The 22,884-nt window shown below is 36.8% G+C and overlaps 1 protein-coding gene across 1 annotated transcript in view; it reads right to left on the reverse strand.

Annotated features, from left to right (window-relative positions):
* CTNNA3 (catenin (cadherin-associated protein), alpha 3) overlaps positions 1-22,884 on the reverse strand; it is a 431,886-nt gene that overhangs the window by 174,050 nt on the left and 234,952 nt on the right. The window contains exon 8 of the mRNA XM_009994846.1: positions 1,937-2,017. Coding sequence (XP_009993148.1) covers positions 1,937-2,017 — 81 coding nt within the window. The remainder of the gene's footprint in view (positions 1-1,936; positions 2,018-22,884) is intronic.

The following is a 22,884-nucleotide window of genomic DNA, read 5'->3' on the forward strand; positions in this document are numbered from 1 at the left end:
GGGGTGAGTGTCAGGGAGATGGAGTTAGGCTTTTCTCAGTGATGACCAGTGATAGGACAAGGGGCAATGGGTGTAAATTGGAGCATAGGAGGTTCAAGGTGAATATCCGAAAAATTTTTTTTACTGTGAGAGTGACAGAGCCCTGGAACAGACTGCCCAGGGAGGTTGTGGAGTCTCCTTCACTGGAGACATTCAAAACCCACCTGGATGCGTTCCTGTGTGATGTACTCTGGGTGACCCTGCTCTGGCAGGGGGGGTTGGACTAGATGATCTTTTGAGGTCCCTTCTAACCCCTAGGATTCTATGATTCCAAAAATAAAACTGTAAAAGGTTTCATCTTCAACCTCAATTTTTTGAAGGCAACCCCAGTAATTGACTGCAAGCAGAGTACACTGTGCACAACAGAGCCACAAATCCACTATGAGTGCCTGGTGTAATACCAGCTTTAGTACACAATATCATTAAAAAAAATAATAATAAAAACTTACATATTATAAAAGCTGTCAGAGGAGACCAAATAGCAATTTTCATTTCTCTACTAAATGCTGGGAGATAGAATAATGAATATTCTTAAGTGAAAGCGAATAAGAATCTACTGCAATATCTGCAGGCACAGAACTAACAATTTCATGTTCCCCAGATTAGACATGCAGAAACCACTCCTTCTAAAACAATTCCTCTGCAACTGACACGTATGAACACAGAACTGGAGGAAGTAGATGAAATATTTCTCATAAATACCTTCCAGTGGAAAATGCCATGAAGCCACGGACCTCAACTCATTAGGGAAAACTACTGGTTCTAGTCTGACTATAAATTAAGCATGATTATATTCAGCCTGAACATTTTACAAAGGTTTATAGAAACACTCAAATTGAATTAATTAACAGATTCTAAACACTGTAAAGCAGCCAGTAAACTGTTATAAGCTAGAGTTTAATTAACTCATAGACGAGACTGCAGGACAGAATGGGAGATCTTCTAGACATCTGAAGCTTGTCATGCAAGTCACTGGGTGTCTGCACTGAAAATATTTTGATGGAATGTGAGTAGGAACTGGATACCTAGTTAGACACAAACACTGTATTTCTATTATATTAATCTCATCTTTTAAGGCTTCCCCTGTCTGATTATGTGAGACAGGAAGGAATCTATTCATCATCTTGAAGCATAGGCTGTCTTGTAGGACTGCAAAGTTGGGAGTGATATTCTTCCACCAGAGAGCTGATGAATAATCCCAGTTGGAGACACGATGGAAGCTCATGTTCTGCATACTCCAGAATTTTCATGTAGTTGGTTAGGGTAACCTGACTGAAAGAACTACTGACTTTCTAGCTCTCTTTTCTAAACTGGAACATTTAATACTTCCAACATTAACTGCAATTTTCTCAAAGATGTTCCTTGCAGAGAAAGAATGCAAACACAGCAAATGTCTAGGGCTCAACTTCTGTAGCACGCTGAAGTTGTGGATTTTGGTCTATGTCTTACACTAGTTTTAGGATACTGGGATGCAGGATGCAAAATAGTTGGACTGAGGACCAGGCATTCCAAGGACCCTTTTCTGTTTACAAGTTCTCACAACTGTAAAGAACTAAACACAGTGGCAATAATAATTCAAGCTTATTTAAAATAAAACAAATCTTGATGTCCGAAGTACATTACTTATATGCTTCTATAGTAAAGACATACTTTGACATGAACACATTCAGAATTTTGTCTATTTACATACATATATTCAGACAGAAAAATTTGTCAGTATTTTTTTTCCCCAGAGTTTTGAAAATTGTTATGTATGTATTCTGTAGAATACTCAACTATCTTCAGTATTTTTTTAACACAGAAGTAATCCTAATTTTCAAAGTGCAGGGCCAGAAAAAACTGAAAAGAGTTTGGAAATCTTCAAATCTCCTATCTTTTCAGTCCCTCAGGTGCTTACCTGCCTGCGGAGGTCTCTTGTCTTCTTGCACATGCTGTCTATTGCAGCATTCAAGGCATCACTTCTCTCCTTCTTGTCAGTCTGTAACAAATACAATAGAAAACACAACAGTGGTTATATGTGATCTCTCAGCAGGCATGTTCTTTATGTCCTCAGTTCATCAGAGCATTTAGTAAATCACACATGCTTAAGAATGTGGGTTTTTAAAAAATTTTAATACTTTTCAGTTTCCAGTACCACAATATTCACAGAATGCCAATTAGTGATGTCAAGCATAATCTGCTGAAGTAAAACATACACTTTCAAAACAGGATGTAGGAAAGAAATTCAACACTTAATATTCTGAATCACTGTAGTGATTTTTCAAGTCTTTTTAAAGTCCAAGGTTACTTATGGAACAACTTTAATATCATCATCGTTATTAGTATTATTTATGCCCATCAATTATCACCATTATTCACATGAAAAATCATGTGAATATCTGTCTTCAAGCAATTTATAAATTCAGGTGCCCAGAACACATTTTGGTAGTGCTTCATTCTGCAGCCTTCATTATTTTACTTGTGAAAAAGACAATGGGTGAGTTTCAAAATTTCCATGCTGCTGCAGTGCAAACATTGTTAATAAAAACGGACAGTCTCTTAATTTAACAACACATTCATTCTCAGCATCAACAGAAGACTGAGCTCTTAAGGTAACTCAGTGGTCTTGAGAGAACTAGTTTTATACTTTCCATACAATCTTACCTTTTTATTTCCACCTATAAGCCAAGTACTTATATCATTACTAGCTATTTGAAAGGTGTAGTTCACACTTCCCTTGTACGGCTCAGCCTTTTTTCTACACAATATGACCACAGTAGTTTTCTGTCTACTAGTTATTTTGATTAATCTTGTCTTTTCATGGTAGTGAAGAGAATCCAAACTGTCTGATTGACTTTGTTTCTCTAAAGCAATCATTCATTACTCACTACCTTGAACTTAAACCACAAGGAAAGAAACCAGAAGCAGTGAAAGGTTAAGTCAGTAGCCATTACAATTCCAGGGAAAGGACCAGATTCTCCGCAATGTGAAGGAAATAGCTATGTACACTCACCAGAATGTTTGGGCTTCAGTTACAGTACATTAGGATGTCTATATTATGTACACAACCCATTTTGTAAATCATACTGAAATAAATACTAGTGAGAACAGAAGTGGCACTATCTTGGTGGGGCCCTATGTGTAGAATCTTGTTATGTGCAACGTCAAGAGACATTTCCCTGCTAAAGAAATTGCTTATCTGTGAACAGAGCAACAGTCTTAGTATTAAAGCAAAGACTATAGGTGATGAGGAAAGAACTTCTACATGAAAAGTGAATGTGTAATGTAATAAATGCCTTGAAATTATTAGTACATTCTCTATTAACTGAAAGGAACAATTCATTTAAAAAAAATGTCTCTTATTTATTCAGGGTGACTTAGAAGTTTTCCTACTGCCTTCTACTTCTGAAATGGCTTACAGTCTTCACAAGGATGCTCAAAATGGTCTTGGAGAGAGGTCTGAACTTCATCTTGAAACCCTGAAGGAGTTCTTAAAGGTAGATACTGATTTCATAGTAATGTGACCATTTCTCATACCACTGCTTGCGTAAGAACCAAAGTAAATAATGACTTTCACTATATTTTGCAAACTGTTGTCAGCCTTCGCAACAACATTGATCCCATCTAAGCTACGAGGTAAACAGGACCAGTAAAAGCATTGTGGACACAACATTTCATATGACAAAGATGCAGTTTCACATTGGCACATCCTTTAAAAGCTTTATATTTAAAGCCTAATTTTCTGAGAAGACAGAATCAATGTAAAATATTGGGATTTTTTAAAAAGTCCTCTAGTAAGCTGTAATTTTGAAGGTGGCAACTAATAATACAACTGGCTCTAAGCACACCTAAATCTTTGAGGTAGCTAATATGAACCAACCCCATTCTGCGAGTGCCATAAAGACACTGAACAATGAACAAGGAGAAAAAAATACTTTATTTGCAAATTCTAAACATAATTGCCAATAGCCAGTGTCTAGAACGCAAAAAAAACCCTATAATTGAAGTTATTCTTCACCTTGTGTTTTCCCCAAGAAGGAAACACTCTGCAAAATGCAGCTTCAGACTATAGAATGTGGACAGGTCCAGGATCACAGAAGCACAGAAAATCAGGGGTTGGAAGGGACCTCTGGAGGTCATTGAGTCCAACCCCCCTGCCAGAGCAGGAGCACCTAGGGCAGATGACAGATATGCATCCAGATGGGTCTTGAAAGTCTCCAGAGAAGGAGACTCCACAGCCTCTCTAGGCAGCCTGTTCCAGTGCTCTGTCACCCTCACAGTAAAGAAGTTCTTCCTCACGTTGAGGTAGAACTTCCTGTGCTCTAATTTGCAGCCATTGCTCCCTGTCCTATCACAAGGCACGACTGAATGTAGAAAACTTCATCATTTCGGTTTCTCATTCTTTCTTAGAGAAATTTAAAACTTCAAACACCACATTAACGTTTGAATAAATTCTTCTTATAAAGATTTAAGTCTTTCAAAATTGTGCAGTCTATTCAAGTCAGGAGGACACCTACTGCGGGAGTACTCATAAACATTGATGGCCTAGTGCCATGTTGTGTAACTTCTGAAAGGTTTTGTCCATTGATTCCAAGTATCTTTGAATGCTGAATTAATCCTCTAAGTTTATATTTCTCTGCAGAATTCCATTTCAGATATGTATGTGATAGTTCAGGACATACACTAGATGATTACACTTCTTAATAGCTGAAAAGTATCCAGATTTAGTATTTCTAAAGTGTATATTAAAACAACGGCATAGTGAAACCAAACATGAACATCACTATCTCCACTAATATAGCTAACAGGTCTGTATTTGCAATACTCTGTATCTGCTTGTCAATTCAGATTCTTCTCATGACTGTTGTACAAGTTTATCCTAAAATACTTCATTCTTGGACAGGGTGACTGAATCAAGCAATGGGCCAGGAAATTGATGCACATTAGGTTTTGGATTTCAAGAATCATGTGGTTGAACTCACTCCTTCCTCCCAGTTCTCCTGCACTCAGCTACAGTTTTAGTCTGTAAAATTGTGTAATGATGACTATATGGCTCCCTTGTGAAGCTATTACAAGAAAACCCAGCTCCTATTTCAATGCATTTTTAACACAAAGAACATTTTACAAGCCCTAAGTCGCATTGTTATTAATATTCCACTAAGTGAAAACAAGTATTTTTAAATAATACTGCATAGCCTGAAGATAAATGCTGAGTATTGCCAATAATACAGGCCTACCTATTTCACATACTGGCAAACAACATCAGCTGAATGATTCAAAAACTACATGTGCAGAAAATCTTTCCTGTTGGATTTTCATTTCAAACAGTACATATCTAAGGGCAGATTATCAGTTGAAACAAATAACCATATCTCCACTGTTTTAATTGACTTCATTTATATCAGCAGGTGATCATGACCTTCACAGCCATCACAGCTGCTTCTGCACTCCAAGGTACCCAGGTGCAAACTATTATGTTTGCATTATCTACACAACCTTGAAGGAGTCAACAATATTTATAAAGTTTATAAAGATGATTTGGGCAGAACTACTGAAGTGATCCTATAATCTCTTCAAGTATTGAAGTTAATATAGATGGGCTAAATTTACAGAAAACTATATTAAAAGGCTATATCAAAGGATATAATCAGCAATAGGTATTAAGCCAGCAAATATTATGAGTATTCATTATGTGACTCAAGAAACAACAGTCCTTTAGCCATAACCAAGAAGACAGTCTCAACACAAAGCTGATGTATTTTCATTAGCAGGACTAAAAGAAACAAGATGTGGCCAAGTGAAATGGAGACAGTTTAATTGGGTATGTGGTAGTAATAATACAAGGAGTTACTTAAATATTGCAAGGCTGCACTCCTTGAGGTTCCCTGACAATCACCAGGAAAAGTTTACGGCACCTCTGAATGTCCTGAGTCCTCTACCACTGCAGAGGGTGCAGAGAAAGACCTAGTTTGATAGGTTGAAGTTTTGCCTTGTGAACTGTCCCCCAGAATACTAATTTTATAGAAGACAAACAAACAAACAAAAACTACCACACACCAAAAACCAAACTGAAAAAACCCAACCAAAAGCCCACAATTTTTTTAAAAGTTAATTGTAATAGGTGCACATCAAGCACCCTGGATATTTTGGAAATACCGACCTAAAACAGGTAACCAGGATTTCAATTATAAAGTCATAGTTTCTCACAAGCAAGCAGCGGTGATCAAAAGCACATCTGTTGACAGTAGCTAGAAGGGAGTAAAAGGCAGCAATCTCACACCCACAGTGAGATCAGAAGTCTTCTGAATTCTGCATTCCAGAACAGCTACAGAGAGTCTTAGCTAGAAACTTAAAAACATATTTTACTTAAGTCCTAAAACACTCTTCCAGTATTTGTATGACAACAACACAGTCAGGAGGTTCTCCCCAAGCCATTAGCAGGGTCTCAAGACTCATCAGCTGAATTAGGATCTAGTGTGCAATCAGCAGAAGCAGTCAGGATCTATCTGGGTCCCCTATACAGGAAACGTGATGTTGGAACAGTGAATGCAAAACCTGGAGCTTGAACCTCACTCTTTTTACAAATGGGCCTCCTCAGACAAGTTGTCTGTAAAGGAATAAATACTTGCAGGTACTGGGCAGTATAAGGTTATCAACAGTAACAAACAGGTTACATCAGTATAAGCCTAGTTATGTCATACACGTCTGTGTGTCCAACTGACTTCAGAAGCTATGAAGCAGCAAGTTATTTATCCAGCTTTCTTTCCTTAAAACACCACTATCAAGAGTTATTTGCAAACACATAAATCAGACTTGAGATTCAGTGCATTCCTGTCGTTTGAGGATATTCAGGTGGAAGACCATCTTGCATTCCTGGGCTTACATGTTGGGTTAAAATAACAGATGCTAAAAGAAAACAATGATGCTTCACTGGAGTGTTTTAAATTACACACATGATTAAAAATAACTTTATAATCTTAACTTGTACTGCACTCAAAGGCTCTCCTGAAAATAGATTTTCATACTTAAAGGTCTATAGCCAGAAACTGAGCACTTTTTGTTTCCTGGGATGTGTCTGTTCCCAAATACTCACTATACAATCCTGAAGGGACTGAACAGAAAAATAATTCAACCCTCTAGCATAATTTTCACTGCTTATCTCCAGCAGCTGTACCATGACTGTGATAAACATCTTTTCATTCAGTTCAGTGTGTCCAAAGACAATTTTGTTTTCCAGATGACCAGCCCATTTAGTGAAATCAATTCACTACAGAAATAGTCACAAAAAGATCAAGCTAAAAGGTAACACTGATCAATACTATGGTAAGTTAATAAATGTCAGAGCTCTCATTAAATGACCAGTCATTTCTGGTTATGTGTTGACTGACAATGATCCTATAACTCAATAATCATAGGGTCCCAGACATTGCACCTTAATAAAAATGAAAAAAAATAATAATAAAAAAAATTAAAAAACCAACAACAAAAAAAACCCCAAACCTCATCCAACCTAAATAAGCTATTAAAACCAAGTCACAATCCCTATAGAGGTACCAGGCATTTTATGTCTGTTGTTATAATTTAGCATTTAACATTTAGAAATTTAAAAGGTTTTGTATTAATTATAAAGTAATTTTAAATTCTAGAGAAAACCATAACAAGTGATGAAAAAAAGTTCTATTTGGTATAAAGAACAGTGTCACAATTTTGTGTGTGTTGAACAATGTTGCCATTATTTGGGAAAACTCCATACATAGATTTATTGTGCAATGATAAAAAAAGAGCTTTTTCTTACATAGTCAGCTCCTAGAAACCCTGATCTGTCAAATCCTGCTGTGCAATTCAACCAAGTAAAGACAACTGCAAGCATCTATCTCTCAAAAAACCCCATAAACCCTACAAACAAAAAACCACCACCACCAAAAACTAAGCCAATGTAAGATCCAATGTAATTGTTGCATTCTTCATTTATATTTAAACACATAGAAGGGCCAAGAGGTTTCTCCACTTGATTACAGTAGGCCTGCTTCTGCCAAAATTAGTTAACAGAGGGCTTCAGCCATCAGTAAGTACATAAAACTCATTTCACTGCCTATATTCTCTGCTAGGAAAAGACAATGGACTTGGCACATTGAAGGTCACAAAAAGAGTGAGAAAAACCAAGACAAATACTTGGCTGTGGAACATCTGTGAGAAGTTCTGGGGCAGCCACACCACCCATGATAAAAGGTTCCCAAACATCCTGATGATGGGAACATAATACAGCACAAAGGCCCAACTCAGCAGTGCTGGAATAATCTCTATCTTTTCCACAGCTTTTGCCAGAGTGAGGCCTCAGGGCAGCCATTTCCATAGGGATAGCCTCCTTCCCTCTCACACCACCTTCCTGAGGAAGAAGTAACCTAAACCTTTTTCCCACCAGTGGGCCTTCCTCCAGTCCATCTGCTTGCCACCAGGCTGCTGTGGGAGCCTCCTCCCTGCCCCTGCACTGCCTGGGCTTGCTGCAGGGTCTGCACTGCACAGCAACAGGCAGCTCTCCAGCATTATCCTGCTGGGAATCCCTGTTTTTCTTGGGACTTTGTAACTATACTCCAGAAGATGAAAATCAGGCCTCAGCTGTCTTCCCAACTAACAGCTCCTACTATCCAAATGCATCTGGCTTCCTAATTCAATCTAATATAAAAATGAGACCTCTGAAGTTAGTTTTCTTTCTTACTGACTTCTTGTCTCATTTTAGACCAATAAATCCTTCAGACCCATTACTGTTCAGTCCCAGACCTACAGTTCCCAGCACAGTTGGAACAAAACCTCTTACAGTCAATAGGCAAAAAACAAAGGAATTTAAATGCTGTTAAGAATGTCTTTTAATTCCTTGTACCAATTTGTGTAACACTAAGACCTAGGAATACTTGCCCCTTACATGCAGAATCAAGGGAAACAGCTTTTTACCCTTCACATTTTCAACATGCTCCTCAAAATACAATTTCTAAGTAATAAACAAAATCCCTTGTGGTCGTGTGTCTAGTTAAACAAACTAGAACTGTGACCTTCTCCAAAGCAACAGATCTCAATGGTCAATTGTGTGTCAGATCTGCACACAAAAGGAAGCCAGAGGCTTACACTTCTAGTTTTCAAGTATGTCTCATATTTTTAAACAAACTTCTAAAAAAAATAATTAATGTTTTTCTCCATCCTGGAAGTAAAAAGGAGTCACTTCTTGAGTGCAAATAACCTCATGGAAGCAATGAGATTATTTAGATGCCTGGATAATTAAATGCACATTTTTCTATTGTTTTGGTGGGGTTTTTTTGCAGTCTAAGGATTCAGCAGTGCCATCTTATTAACTGCTGCCTGTGAAATCTCTCAAATGAACATTTTAGAGGTTCTTTAAGGAATCCTCTGACAAGACAGTAAAGGCAGAACTTGACATTTCTGACATTTTAAGGAGAAAAAATTATTTTGAAAAGGCCTTTTCATACACCATTGCAAAGCGTATTTTTACTGTATATCACAAGCCTGCAAAAGGAAATCAATTTACAACTATATTTATTATCTTTCTTTATGTAGGAGACACAGAGAATGAATAAACCATGAGTATTTTAAGTTGAAAATCAGTATATTTACTCAGTAACACAGATTCCCTCCTTTAATAAACCAAGCCTAATGAACTTTTTCTAAAGACACCTGACTCAAGAAAACCTATTCCTGTGAAAAACAACAAAGTATATTTTAAAAAAATGTGGGACGACAACACACCAAGAAAAACAAAAGAACCCAGCAAGGGCATGGAAAATCATATGCAACTGAGCAAATATGCAATCTTTCATGCAGAACTGTTTCTCATTATACCTATTTTTTTCTCCTCAACTGCTTCAATACAAGATTGTAATTCTTCTTGTCCTCAAGCCATTATGGACAGTTCCCTGTGGATCTAATGTTGTGAGATTTGAAGTACCTTATAAGAAATGAATTGGCTCAACCTCTTTTGATATCAGCTGGAGTACCAAGGGCTCTCCTCACTGTGTATTACCTTTTCTCAATCAATATGCAGGAAAATCTTTAATTTGAAGCCTCTCAGTATAATGCTCTTTTAGCATTCAGTTCTATCTAGTTCCTAATACTGCAAACTAAATCTAAATTTAAATAGGCATGCATAAACCAACCTAAAAAAAAAACAACAGAAAAATATTTAGAATATATAGCTCTTAAAAAAAAAACCCAACACAACATCAAACAAAAGAAAACACAGAAATGTTCAGATCGTAATTAATCATAAATTCTCAGAAATAATCATGTGGCTGGAATATACATAATATTGCACATTCTAATTCACCCTTCAAAACAGCAGTGTCAGGCAATGGGAGCTGGAGGGGTAGCCAGAGCATCTCAAAGGACAGTGAGATTCCTGGTTTCTAGTAAGAGAAGAAGGATTCTCTTGCAAGTGTCTGTGAGGAAGCCAAAGGAGGGGTAGGAGGAACCTATGCCATTTCCAATTTTTATTGTTTCTTTCTGATATTTAAGGCAAATAGATCTGTTTTTCTCCTCCCTTTTTTACATTGGCAATTACAGAAAATCTCAGCATGACTCCAAGGTGATCCTAAAAATTCCTCATGTTTTTCTACTACTTATTTGAGGAAAAAAGTCACAGAAAGTGAACAGTGGTCTGTTGCCAAGCAAATATAATGATCACTTACTTTTTCTAACATGAAATCAAAAGCCATGGGTAGCTCATATTTAAATATGACAGTCTTCACACTTGACAGAGAAATCATAAAGGCTAATGGCACTTGATTTTGGTTTGCATTTCAACTTGACACAATCGAAGGAATTGGCAGGAAGTAAAAAAAGAAATTAAATTTATTTTAATCAGATGCTCCTGTCATCCACTGATGATGCAGGAAGGAAAGGCAAACATAACTAGAAATGGAGCAATATCCATACCATCAAACTGACAACAAGAAGCATACTTAAGGTTAATCTGCTTTTAACTAAGAAGCAATTTTCTAAGTTCCTGGTACAGAAGTTTTTAATTGAATATCCATCTGCATTTCACCAAAGTGTTCTGGCAGTTTTACAGCAGGAAAATAGGAAATTAGTTGGAGAAAAGCTCATCCTACAGCAGCAGCAGAAGACTCTCCTATGATAAACTGTCATATAAATTGTTTGGAGATTATATGCTCTTTTGAGAGAGAGGAATAGGTTTGAGGGGGAAGAAAATTCAGAATAAAATATAATGGAGTTGCTGAGACAGTCCTCCTTATCCAGATTGTTTAAGGGTCTTAGCTGTACTCTGAATCAAAAAGTTATGGTCTTAAATAGGAGTCATAAACAGGGAAAAATGTCCAGTGCTAAACTACTCAAATTCTTCCATACCTAGGGACAGCCTGAGTTAGTACAAGTTCCAAAGTGGTGTTTCTGCAGCAAAGGCAGAAAGGTCTGCATTTTTCCAGACAAAGAAAGCAATCTTCCTGTGGTTTTAGATGCGGCATTTTTGTGTACTACAAAAACAGCTTCTAATAGACTTGGAGAGTAACAGCATTCAAATCAACCAGCATTATATATATACACACATACACACATATTTAACAAAATAAATACCACAAATATATTTCTGGAAAAAGGTCATCATAGCCACTCCACACTATGCAATAGTATCACACTTTCTCCTTATATTTCCATTATACCAGAGAGTAAGTAACATAAAGGCTAAGGATAGCAGAACAATAAAACTGTGAAGGCATTCTCCTTTTTCCTTCATGAAGTTTGCTACATTGACATATTTATTCTGCTGAGGTAACCTCTATGATCCTATTCATGGTCACTTGCAGAACAGAAGTGTCATGATATTTCTTTTAACAGAAAACCAGCATACTCTTGTATCACCATGGATGGGTAATGAAGACTGATTTCCCTAAGATTTCAGCTGTGCACGTGTCCCACTTGTAATTCCACCTGTATCATTCTAAAAAGAAACATTTTGTTTCACTCACGTACAACTCATACTCTAAAAATATCTGTGGAATGAATTGAAGATGTTGAAAGAACTTGATCCACAGACAGAAATCATAGGAAAATCACTATTTGTCAAACTCTTCAGTTCTTAACCAAGCCCAGTTTGGTCATTTCAGCTAACACGTTATGGATTTGGTTTTGTTCATAATGGTGCTTTTAAATATAAGTTAAAGGCTGAAACCCCAAACAGAAAAAAACCCATAATCCCATGTAATGATGTATTCAATGTATTAATCCCTTTCTAATCCAGACCAATTAATTTAATTAAACACCACAATGTGATGTAATATGTGAATCTAGGAGGTTGGGAGACACTCAGGAATGTGCAGTGAACAAAAATCCAGCTTTTAGGAAGAGAACTAAGGCTAGTGGATTCAACATTTAGTTCCCAAGTTCACAAATACTCATCAGCACCCCATATATATGGTGAATCCAGATTGTTCAAATTCCTTTATACACGTCTCATCTCTACACAAGACTACAACACAGGAGGTAGCAACATAAGATGTTCTGGGGATTATCAGAGCAAATACTAGTTGATGCAATCACTTCACCTGATGAACTCGCTACCATCAGTCACTCCTGAATAAAACATACTATTACTTCTAGCAAAACAAAATTACTCCGAAGTGTTACTCCTAGAAGCTTGTGAACACATCTTCAATACTCAGATGCTACTTGAAAAAAAAAATAAAATCACTGTTGTTAACTACAGAAAATATGTTCTACTTCAGGTAGTTCCTGCTGTTAGCATTTTCAGGGGAAAGAATGTGAGACATTAATAAAAGAGCACTTAAATGATCCTTTTACCTTGACGACTGCTAGGAAAGAGGCCATTGCATAGCCATTTATTTAGCAGATTGATTTGAACAGTGAAAAACCAGAGCATTACTGTGGCTGTTGGGTTACATTCTCAATACAAGTTTGAATATCCTGGGTTTCTGTGCTATGAGGAAAAAAAAAAAAGAAAGCAATTTGTTAAATGTATCAGCTAACAAATGGAGCAAGGGAGGCTGTATGTGATGGCACACAGGGAAGACAACTGAAAATTATAGTCTCCTACAGGACAGGGATTTGCAGAATCCTGCATCAGATCAAGAAAGTCTGCTATTCAGGGCATATTTCTCTGCCATTCTACACAAACATTCACTAACGATTTTTTTCCTGTTTATTTTTACACAGAAAAAAGCCCAAATATACCTGTAGAAAAATTCAAACTCAGCACACAATATACTTGACATTCTAACGAAGTGCTGGAAGTTCTTTTTCTGTGGGACTTTTAGTTTAAACATTGCAGAGAACTTTTTTCTAATTTAAAATTACCAAGTTTTGTATTTCATTTTTTTAACCACTTACTTCCTTAATTAGCCAAAGAACTAGTGATTGGACTCAATGATCTTGAAGGTCTTTTCCAACCAGAATGATACTGTGATAATGTACTATATATTAACCTAAATCTGCATACAGCTGTTGTCAGCTCCACAAAAAAGTATAGCAAATAAGAGAAGAAAACAGAAGTATCTAACTAGAACAAAGGCAGTAAAAACTAAGTAGGAATTCTTTTGGGTAAAGATAGGAACATTCAGCTTCTTCAGCACACTGCACTGAGTTGGTATATCTTTATTGGCATACCACTAGAGATATGGTGGTACACTGCCACCATACAGTAGAAAAAGAAAGTAAGAAAAGGAGCTTGAAAATAAATAAACTGGAAAAACAGAATTTGTTTCACCAATGTAGTAATGTCACAGAGCTCAAAGAACAGTTTTTCTGTTCCGAATGATATCCATTGCTTCACTTTCAATGAAATAAATCAAAGACATGGCTGAAATCTATTGAGTAACCTCTTCTTTCTGTAGTTATGTGTTACTGAATTATATGTCAAGTATAAAGAAGATTAATAGAAAAAGGTTAAGTAAGATAATTGTAAATATTTTTCACTAATTGTACATGTAAATTCAGACAGATGTGTTTCTACTCCAGACATGTTCAGGTTGTGTTATAATCACCTGTAACAGGGTCTTCAAAGATACTCTGCCTACTCTAAAAGTAGATTGATATAACATGGCAGGTGTGAAGAAGAATCCTAATTTCACTATCTCCCTGACGCTTCAAGTTTGGTTGCTATTACCTATATATCTACATGAAAGTATTATTGAAACACATTGTAACACTCACACATACATATGCAACGATGCAAATAAGATGTCAGGCTGTACCTGGTTTCCTTTGTAAACTCTTTGAACTGAAAGAACTGCCAATAATGCATGCTGATCTGAAGAAAACCTAAAACCAGCAAGTGCACAAAACTAACCTGACTACCATATCATGTATGATTTCTTCTGTAATGTCTCCCACTCAGCCCTTGTTCCACCAAAAGATATCTCTGCATCCCTATTCTAAAATAACAAGAAAAAAATATATTCCTATGGGGGGAATTCAATTAGTTCAAATGTAGTGACATGTGTCCCTGCCCATGGATGGACCTAGATTATCTTTAAGGTCCCTTCCAACACAAACCATTCCATGATATGATTCTATGAAAGTATAAAACACATTAGAAAACTCAGCACTGAAAATGTAACTTGAATTTGACAACATCTTTTGTATGTAAGTCAATATATTTAAAAATACACTTGTTACACCAATTATACTTCAGTGTGCCATGCTTCCTAACTGCTACAACACACACTGCCTAAAACCAAACCTTTGTGGAGATCATTTTCATCAAACTACTTGAAATTTATCACACTGAAGGTACACACTTCGGTGTCTATCTTTCAGTGATATTAAAGGGTGCAGTTGTTGATTTTTAACTAGAGTATGTGATCCAGTGTAGGCAAAATCTCTCTCTAAGCACATGACAGCATTATATATTAAAAACAACTAAAATAATAAATGAAAAAACCTGGAGTAATTGGATTCAAGGGAATATATGAGCATTTGTACATGGAAAGGCTATCAGATTGTGCTGAGAGCACAAGAGAAAATGGATGCTGTGGTAAACCATATAACCTACAGAGCAAATCTGATGTTAGTGTCTGCATAGAATCTAAATAAGAACAAAATCAAAACAATTTAAAAATAAATAAATGTATATATAATGGGAAAGCTAAGCAGAAAAGGCCAAGTACATATTCCAGGCAAGGTTTGTTCTATAACTACAAAAGAGAAATCAAATGATAAATTATGTAGGAGTTATTTCCTACTCACAAGGCATGAGTGAAAAGGGTACCTGGAACTGAAATGAGTTTGCAGAAACAGGGCTTGGTTTTGCTTGTTTCAAGACTATCAAACTCAGGCTTATATTTGGGGTTTTTTTTCAAGATTACTGATACACTTCTTTTATGCTCATCCATAACAACAGCAAATTAAACTGGACATTTTTTCTTCACTCAGGAAACTCCTAATGCGAACTAACACATACCTGCTACTACAGACATGCTCTGCCATAACTTAAACTCAAGTGTACTGAGACGAGAAACAAACAAACCACTCGAACATGGAAGTGACAAAGCTGAAGCTTCTTCCTATGAAAGACTTCAAACTTGGTCCTCTGTTAAGCTATGTTTATGATAGGAATTTGGGTGAGAAGAGCCAAAACCAAACAGAAAGACCTGGATCTTCACACATCATCTAATGAAAACAAAGCAGTTACAGAAAGACACAGAGAACTCTGCAACTGCCTGAAGTCAGAAAGTGGTAATAAATGAGATGCCATAGTTGCTGCACAGTACTTCTTCTTGCCTAAAGACATGAAGCCTGTGTTGGCAGAGCAGGTGCCAACTAAAAGGTTCCTCTGCTTTGGGGAAATGCCATTCACCTTCCCAGGGCAACTGTTGTGCCTTCTGAGTGATCAAGAGAGGAGAATAGAAGACAGAGCTGCAGACCACAGACAGAAGCTGTGTCTAGATTTATGCTACTCTGAGGAGGCAATCCAAACCCATTCTAAGAAAAAGTAACTTTGTGTTGTAAATTACAGTGTCAAATAGTCTCACTTCACACATTCCATAGTGACCAAGTCCAAACCCAAAAGCCGAGACAGCGATGTCATTAATCATAGCTATTTTTCAATTGTAATCTTATGGCACTTTCAGCTAAAAAAGAGCATTCTCTTTCTTGTATTAGTCACATTTGAAGAAAAACAGACTAGATAGAGGCTAGAGAAGCTGGGACAAAACAGAACTTTTAAACAATGTCAGTTAAATCCACCTATAGCAGCACAACTGTGAAGTCCCTCACAATATACAGATGTTTTGAGAGGGAAGGAGGTTACAGTACTTGCAAAAACATGACTTGCAGGTTTTGTTTAGAATACCTAAGTACATATGTGCTCTACAAAAGTTCAAAAAATATGCTTGCAGCCATGTAAGTTTTGTTACTGGCTTTGCAGTAAGCTGCCAGCACTACTCCAGTGACAATGGAAATGATGTGCATGGGGTAGATGAAAGAGGCTAAATTAAATCCACTGATAGTATTAACTTAATTATCACACCAATAAAGAGAAAAAGATGCCATTATATGCAAAATACTTTTACCCACTTATCACTCTATATATTAGTTATGGCATTTACAAAAAAAATGTTGCACTTTTAAAATAGCATTGTTAACTGCTTTAACATTACAGCTTGTTAGCAGCCACCAAGTTGTGAAATGGGCAACATACAAATAACTGCCATGCTTTTAACAAATTTTATCTCCTGAAAAATTATGCTACCTAATCGCATCCAGTATAATTCTGAAAGATAAGCATACTTAAATTTTATCTGTTACTTAAGTCAAAATAAAAACAAGGCAGAAGAGCTGAGCAATGTAATGTCTAAGTTGAAAGAGCTGACAACATAAATTGGAGGTGACTTTTTGATAAAGCTAAACAAGAAAATAAGAACATGATGCTAGGAGGCATAAACAATGCTTTGCTTTTATTTCCATATATTATTGAAATACCAACGAGTAGTATACTCAGAGCCTATAAATGATATACAAGGGAAATCAGTGAAAAAACGAGATTCAAGCAACTGGAATTCTGCTTCAGTCCTACAGAATGTTCAACATAGGGCAGAGAATGGCAGGAATTGCCAGTTCTCACTAATTTTAAATTTCTGAGTTTTTCCCTTGCAACATTTGCCACCTCTGAATTTACAAAGTACTCAGAACTAAATAAAGTAATCAGAATTAAAAACCACATCATGACTTAGAAGCTCATTATATCAAGCAAGATATGAAGACACACTGTCACAAAATGAAGGCACTGACCAACTCCAGAGACTGAAGCAGAAAATAAACAGCTTCCCACTTACAGGGAATAAGTTTAGTAACGGAAAATTGTGTATGAACAAGCCAGACATCAGAATGGCATCTTGGGAAGGCTGACGCAAGGAGGCCCAAACACAGCACCTGTCACTTTCAAAAGGTTTACTATTGACTTATTAGGCAGCAATATGGAATGTAAAGAGGGCTTTATCAAGCAGTTCTTTCCAAACTTTTGAAAGAGAAACTGAAATTCAAGAAACAAAATATTTGGTCTAAATGTGTGTCTATTGTTAAAGAAGCACTTTGATCAGCATCCTCTGACTTTCACTGACTACAACAAACCTATCACAGATTATGGGTTATACTCCTTGCTGTATAACATGTAGTATTGAAACTTTTAAATTGATATAAGAAAAGACTGATCCAATTTTTATTCCAGATTTCAATGAGACAAATGTCTGACTCAATGCACTGATTTGTAAGCCAGCAAATGCCATAAATGTAATGTCTGCACAACATGCACTTACTTAGAGCAGAAAAAAACCCTGGTACCATTCTTAGAATAAATACATTTCAATGAATGTAAGACTACCTAAACTGAAAAATGCTTTTAAATTAATTCCCTTTATTAGCACTTGTACTGCAAAGTGATGGAAGCCAGCAGAGAAGACTCAGTCTGAAACTCTAAAAGCTGATGTTTCACACCAAGGGTGCAATGCACCATCTGTAGCCTCATAAAGAATTTAACCCCCACAAGTTTTTCGACTGTTCACCACAGTTCTAACAACACATTCAAAAAATCTCTTAAGTTTTTGGACATGTGCCAGAACAAAATTAAAGCCTTTCTTACTAATTTTTGCAAATTGCAGACACTCATTCACCTAAGACTCAATGATGACAATTTGATTCAATTGCAAATCAAGATCAGCAAGTTTTGTGAAATCCATTCCCTGTCTGCAGACTGCAAAATGTTATGCTAAAAAATAAAGCTCTCTTGTTTTAACTTTGGAAATATCTGAGCCCCACTTGTAGTGTCATAATATAATCACTGCATGTGTTTTCAGATTCTCCTATTTGGATTCTGTCCCTCTTATTCTTTATACCTATATATATATAAAACTTGGGTAGACCAAAAGCTCTTAAAAACTACACCTTGTCATTAAATAATTACTCAGGCTCTCTAATAAATACTTTATATGACATGGCCCTAGCAGCACAGCAAGGCTTGTTATCTGCAGCATGTAGCTAACAGGTTCTTGCCAGATCCACATCGAGATGAAGGTACCTCTCTCCATAAAAGAAAGCCGAAGAACAGCTACCCCTAGTGATCAGAGAAATGGGAGACGATGTTCAGTCACTCTTTGTTTACAGTCATTTTGCAATTTTCTTAAGAAGCTTTTAGTCAAACACAGAACCAAGAGTGAACAAAAACATCTCCTTGATGTGCATACACATATTTGGCAATATCACTGCAAATAATTTCACCAGAAACAGCTTTCTGAATAGGTTTGTGTCACATTGTTATACCCAGGCCACAACTCCAGCTCCAAACACTCACATACCTCCATTAAAAGTTTTACAGTACAATTTAAATTTCTCTGATCTGACTCCCTGAAGCACAGAACAGCAAACAGATACTTGTCTGGGTCTCTAAGCAATATGAACACACTTGAATGTTAAGAGATGTCTTTTTTTAAGTGCCCTGATCACTAAGCAAAGATCCCCTATGTGAACAGTCACACATGGGAGTGATACCAATGGCAGATGGAGAGTAGAAGTTAAGAATGCAGTCTGGGCAGCTGAGGGCACAAGTCTCAGCCTGGTAACAGGAATACCCCAAAGCCAAACAGTGTAAGGGAGAGGACATAATTACACGGTGCCCAGCAGAGTCACAATTCACCCCAACAAAATCCAGGTGCTACCACAAAGTGGAAAAAATGGAAAAAACCTCAAGTGTTCTTTAGTGCAAGAATGTTATTCACTGGAAAATTAGGAGACACCATAGCAAGTAGCCATGTTCCTAATTTTTCTGCCACGAGTGAATAGAGAGCATGTAATCAAACTGGCTAAACATTGTCCATGAAAACACACTTCTGATGGATAATTTAGTACAAGCAACATAGACCATTTGGACATGTTATAACCTGGAGCTTCCTGAGCCCTGTATGTGCTCTGTACTTAGGTTACACAATTGTATTATACAAGTGAGAGTTCCATCTGTGCTCATAAATACTATACAGTTCCTTTAAAATATGCATAATACACTCTTTATAGACAGACTCAAAAGATGGATACGGGACTAGGAAAACAGTTTTTACAAGGAAGCAAAGAAAATACTAGCATAAAGAATTCTCATGTGGCAGAAAATTGAAAGCACAGAAGCTGAAACAAGTTAAGCTGAAAAGTTAAAACTGAGGAAGAAATAGAAACCTCAGTGAAGGAAAAGAAAATGGAGAAAAATTAGAAGAAGCATTATTTTCCATTAAGTAGAAGGCAAAATCACTACAGTCCTTGTTTGGAACAGTGCAACTTGGTATAAGCTGCATTCATCCTCTATACACATTTCAAACCCTTTTTCTGAATTGTATTTACCTCAGGACAGTGCTGCTCAGGCATCTTCCATACAGTTTATCTCTAGACACACATTGACCTCAGTCCATTTTTTGATCATAATAACCAAAGATACTGTGGCAGCTGCTCCATATGCTGCTCTTCTCACACTGATAGGCTCTGTTACTGTTACTTGTCTACCTTTGATTCAACACTTATCACTTCACAGACCTTTCATGTGGGAGATCCTGTGCAGGATCTTTGAAGTGAATATTTAAATCATGTATTCTCTGGCACATAACTTGTAGCATTAGGTTTCTGTGTAACCAAGAGAGGAGCTGAGTGGAAGGGGAGAGGAAGAAATGCATGTCAGCATGTGTTTTGTTCTAGATAATCTTCTTCTTTTTTTAAAAAACATTGTTTTCAGTTTATATGCCTCCTCTATGTCCCTCAGTCAAACAAGCTAAGACAGAAAGAGCAGGTTACACTCTAGGTGCATGCTTTTCTACAGGTGCTCATTTCAGAATAGCAGAAGTTAATAACGTAGCAAAACAGCTTTAAAACAGTCTAATTCAAAATTAGCAAAAAAACCCTTCTCATTAACCTTTCTGTTATATGGTGCCATCAACTCTCAGCTGATTTGAAAGAAGGGAGGAAGGTAATTGAGAGTCCAAGTAGATAAAAAGAAAGTCCTTAACACAGAATATATTAAAATTATAAGAGAAGTCAAAGATCACACAGGGGAGGGCAAAGGCCACTAGGTAGCTTTAGGGCATGTGTCTTCCACTGTCCTAACTATCACATCCAGATAAGCACAATCCTCCATTTTACATCTCCTCAGAGGAAAGCCTGAAGGTGCATAACTGCTCCCAAAGTCCTAAAGGCAGCATGGAGCTGGCTCCAGTGGGGCTGTGGCATTTTGGCAGTGGAGAGTCTGGTGCATGGAAGCAGTGAGAAGCCCCCTCACCAGACACACAGTTCATCTGCAGCTTCGACAACCTGCCTGTGAGGGACAGGGACTTGTCTTACAGAGTTAAGCATGGACTGTGATCCTATGACTAGGCTCAGAAATCAAAGGACAATTTCCAGCATGTCTGTCTGTTTTAAGCTAACTATTTTCATACGCTATTTTCTGCTAGATTAAAACACTATTTCCATTCTGACAGGGAAGATAGATAAGTGTGTGGGCCTGTTACTAAACAGGGAGGCTTATTTTCATCTTTTTCATCACTTGACAAAGAATAAGAAATTAATTTCTATATCTGTTTTACAAATCAGCATTAACTGGGCATCTTAACATAAAAAAGGCAATACATGGAGCCAGACACTCAGAAAGCCACTTTGGGTTGCAAACAGCTGAAGTCAAGGACTATTACTTCTAGTGCCAGGGAAATGCCTTTGCCAGGAAATAAAAGCAAGTTCAAGCCACAGAAACCATCTCAAAAACCCTCCAATAAGTCAAATGTAACATTGGAGGTAATTTTGAAGCTAGCACAAGTAAACACAGAACAGAAGCTGAAAGACAATAGCAAACTGCCAAGGAGTGGAACAGTATTAGCCACTCTGATTAAGGTGTTATTACAGGGCCCACCATTGAGGTGTGTGCACATCTGGCCTCTGAAAGGGCAACTTCATACAGAAGTGGAATGATCATTCTGCTTCAGTCTGCAGGACCACAGTCCAGCCTGAGGACCTAATGCTGCTGTGGCAAGAAAATTTGCCTATTATCAAGCCTGATGGACAAAGCATAGTTGCAGTTTACGTAACAAAGAGACAATACTGTATTATTAAGTCAGGATTAGCTGTCATATTTATCATGCTATTATTGTGTTTTTCTAACATTCATCTGTATACATTCTAAACTCCGAAAATCCTTCTCATTTCTTTAGATACAATCAAATACAAAGAGATCCCTGCTGGAAACAAGTACATGCAATGAAAGTAATAATAATTAACAGTAATGGAGTTCTGGTACAAAACTGTTCTCATCAGCTTTTATTGCACAGTAGTTAATGCTGAGAGATTTTAATGACATCTTCATCTTTAGTCTACTGTAAAATATGAGTTATAATACTGATCTGGAAACAATGAAGACTAGACAAGAAAACAGTACATCTACAACTTGCAACATCTCTGAAAAGCATTTTTTAAGGGCTATACCAAATATTTTATAGTAATGTGAATAAGATTATACCATAAGTACTAGATTAATTTACAAATACGTGTTCCTCTGCATCAAAGGTAGGTATTTCTTAGTAACCGTACATTAAAATGGGTTTCACAGACTACACTACAAGTGTTTTTGTATTATCTGGTATTGAACAATGTTTATCTACCTAAGCTGTACTCAGGAGGCTCTTTTAGGTTCTTGAAAACTTGAATGGACAATACTGGACTTTAGCAGACAGGCTGCCAAAACCCAGTGGGCCAAACTGCTCAACCCAAGAAAAAAATGTGACAGTCATAACAATAACCTAAAGCATAATAACTTTCTATTACAGCAAATGAGACTGTGATACACCTATAAATACATTAATAGATTTGGTCTCAATATTTTGGTAATACAGGAACAAGAATCCTATCAACCACTTTCATAATGAACATGGATTAATTTGAACTCCCTGAGCATTCTTGAAAATATTTCAGTGTTTTCTGGCTCATCTCGCTGACCCTTATGAGTTGCTGGACCTGACTTCTTGGAAGAGGGTTCTCCTCATGCAATTCTCGCAAGCTTTTCTGCATGCTCTTTGTTTACAGTTGCTGAAATTTTATTTTGCTTGTATTTACATTCACATCATTGTTCAGCCATTTTATCTTTCTGTGGCTGTTTCAAAGTCTTCTCTGATAGGTACTAAATATTTGCTTTGGGTCTCTAATACAGTATATTCGAACAGTCTCCACATAATTTTGGAAGATTTTACTCATAACTGGTCTTTTTCATTTCTCTCTCTTTTTAACTTTAATTCCTCTCTGTAAAACCAAGCACTAACATATCTGATGTTTTTAATTTTGCTGCTTCTGCAAACATGTAAAACCTACATGCATTACAAA

Source organism: Chaetura pelagica, unplaced genomic scaffold (assembly GCF_000747805.2).
Source record: "Chaetura pelagica isolate M959 unplaced genomic scaffold, ChaPel_1.0 scaffold112, whole genome shotgun sequence".
NCBI classification, from domain to species: domain Eukaryota; kingdom Metazoa; phylum Chordata; class Aves; order Apodiformes; family Apodidae; genus Chaetura; species Chaetura pelagica.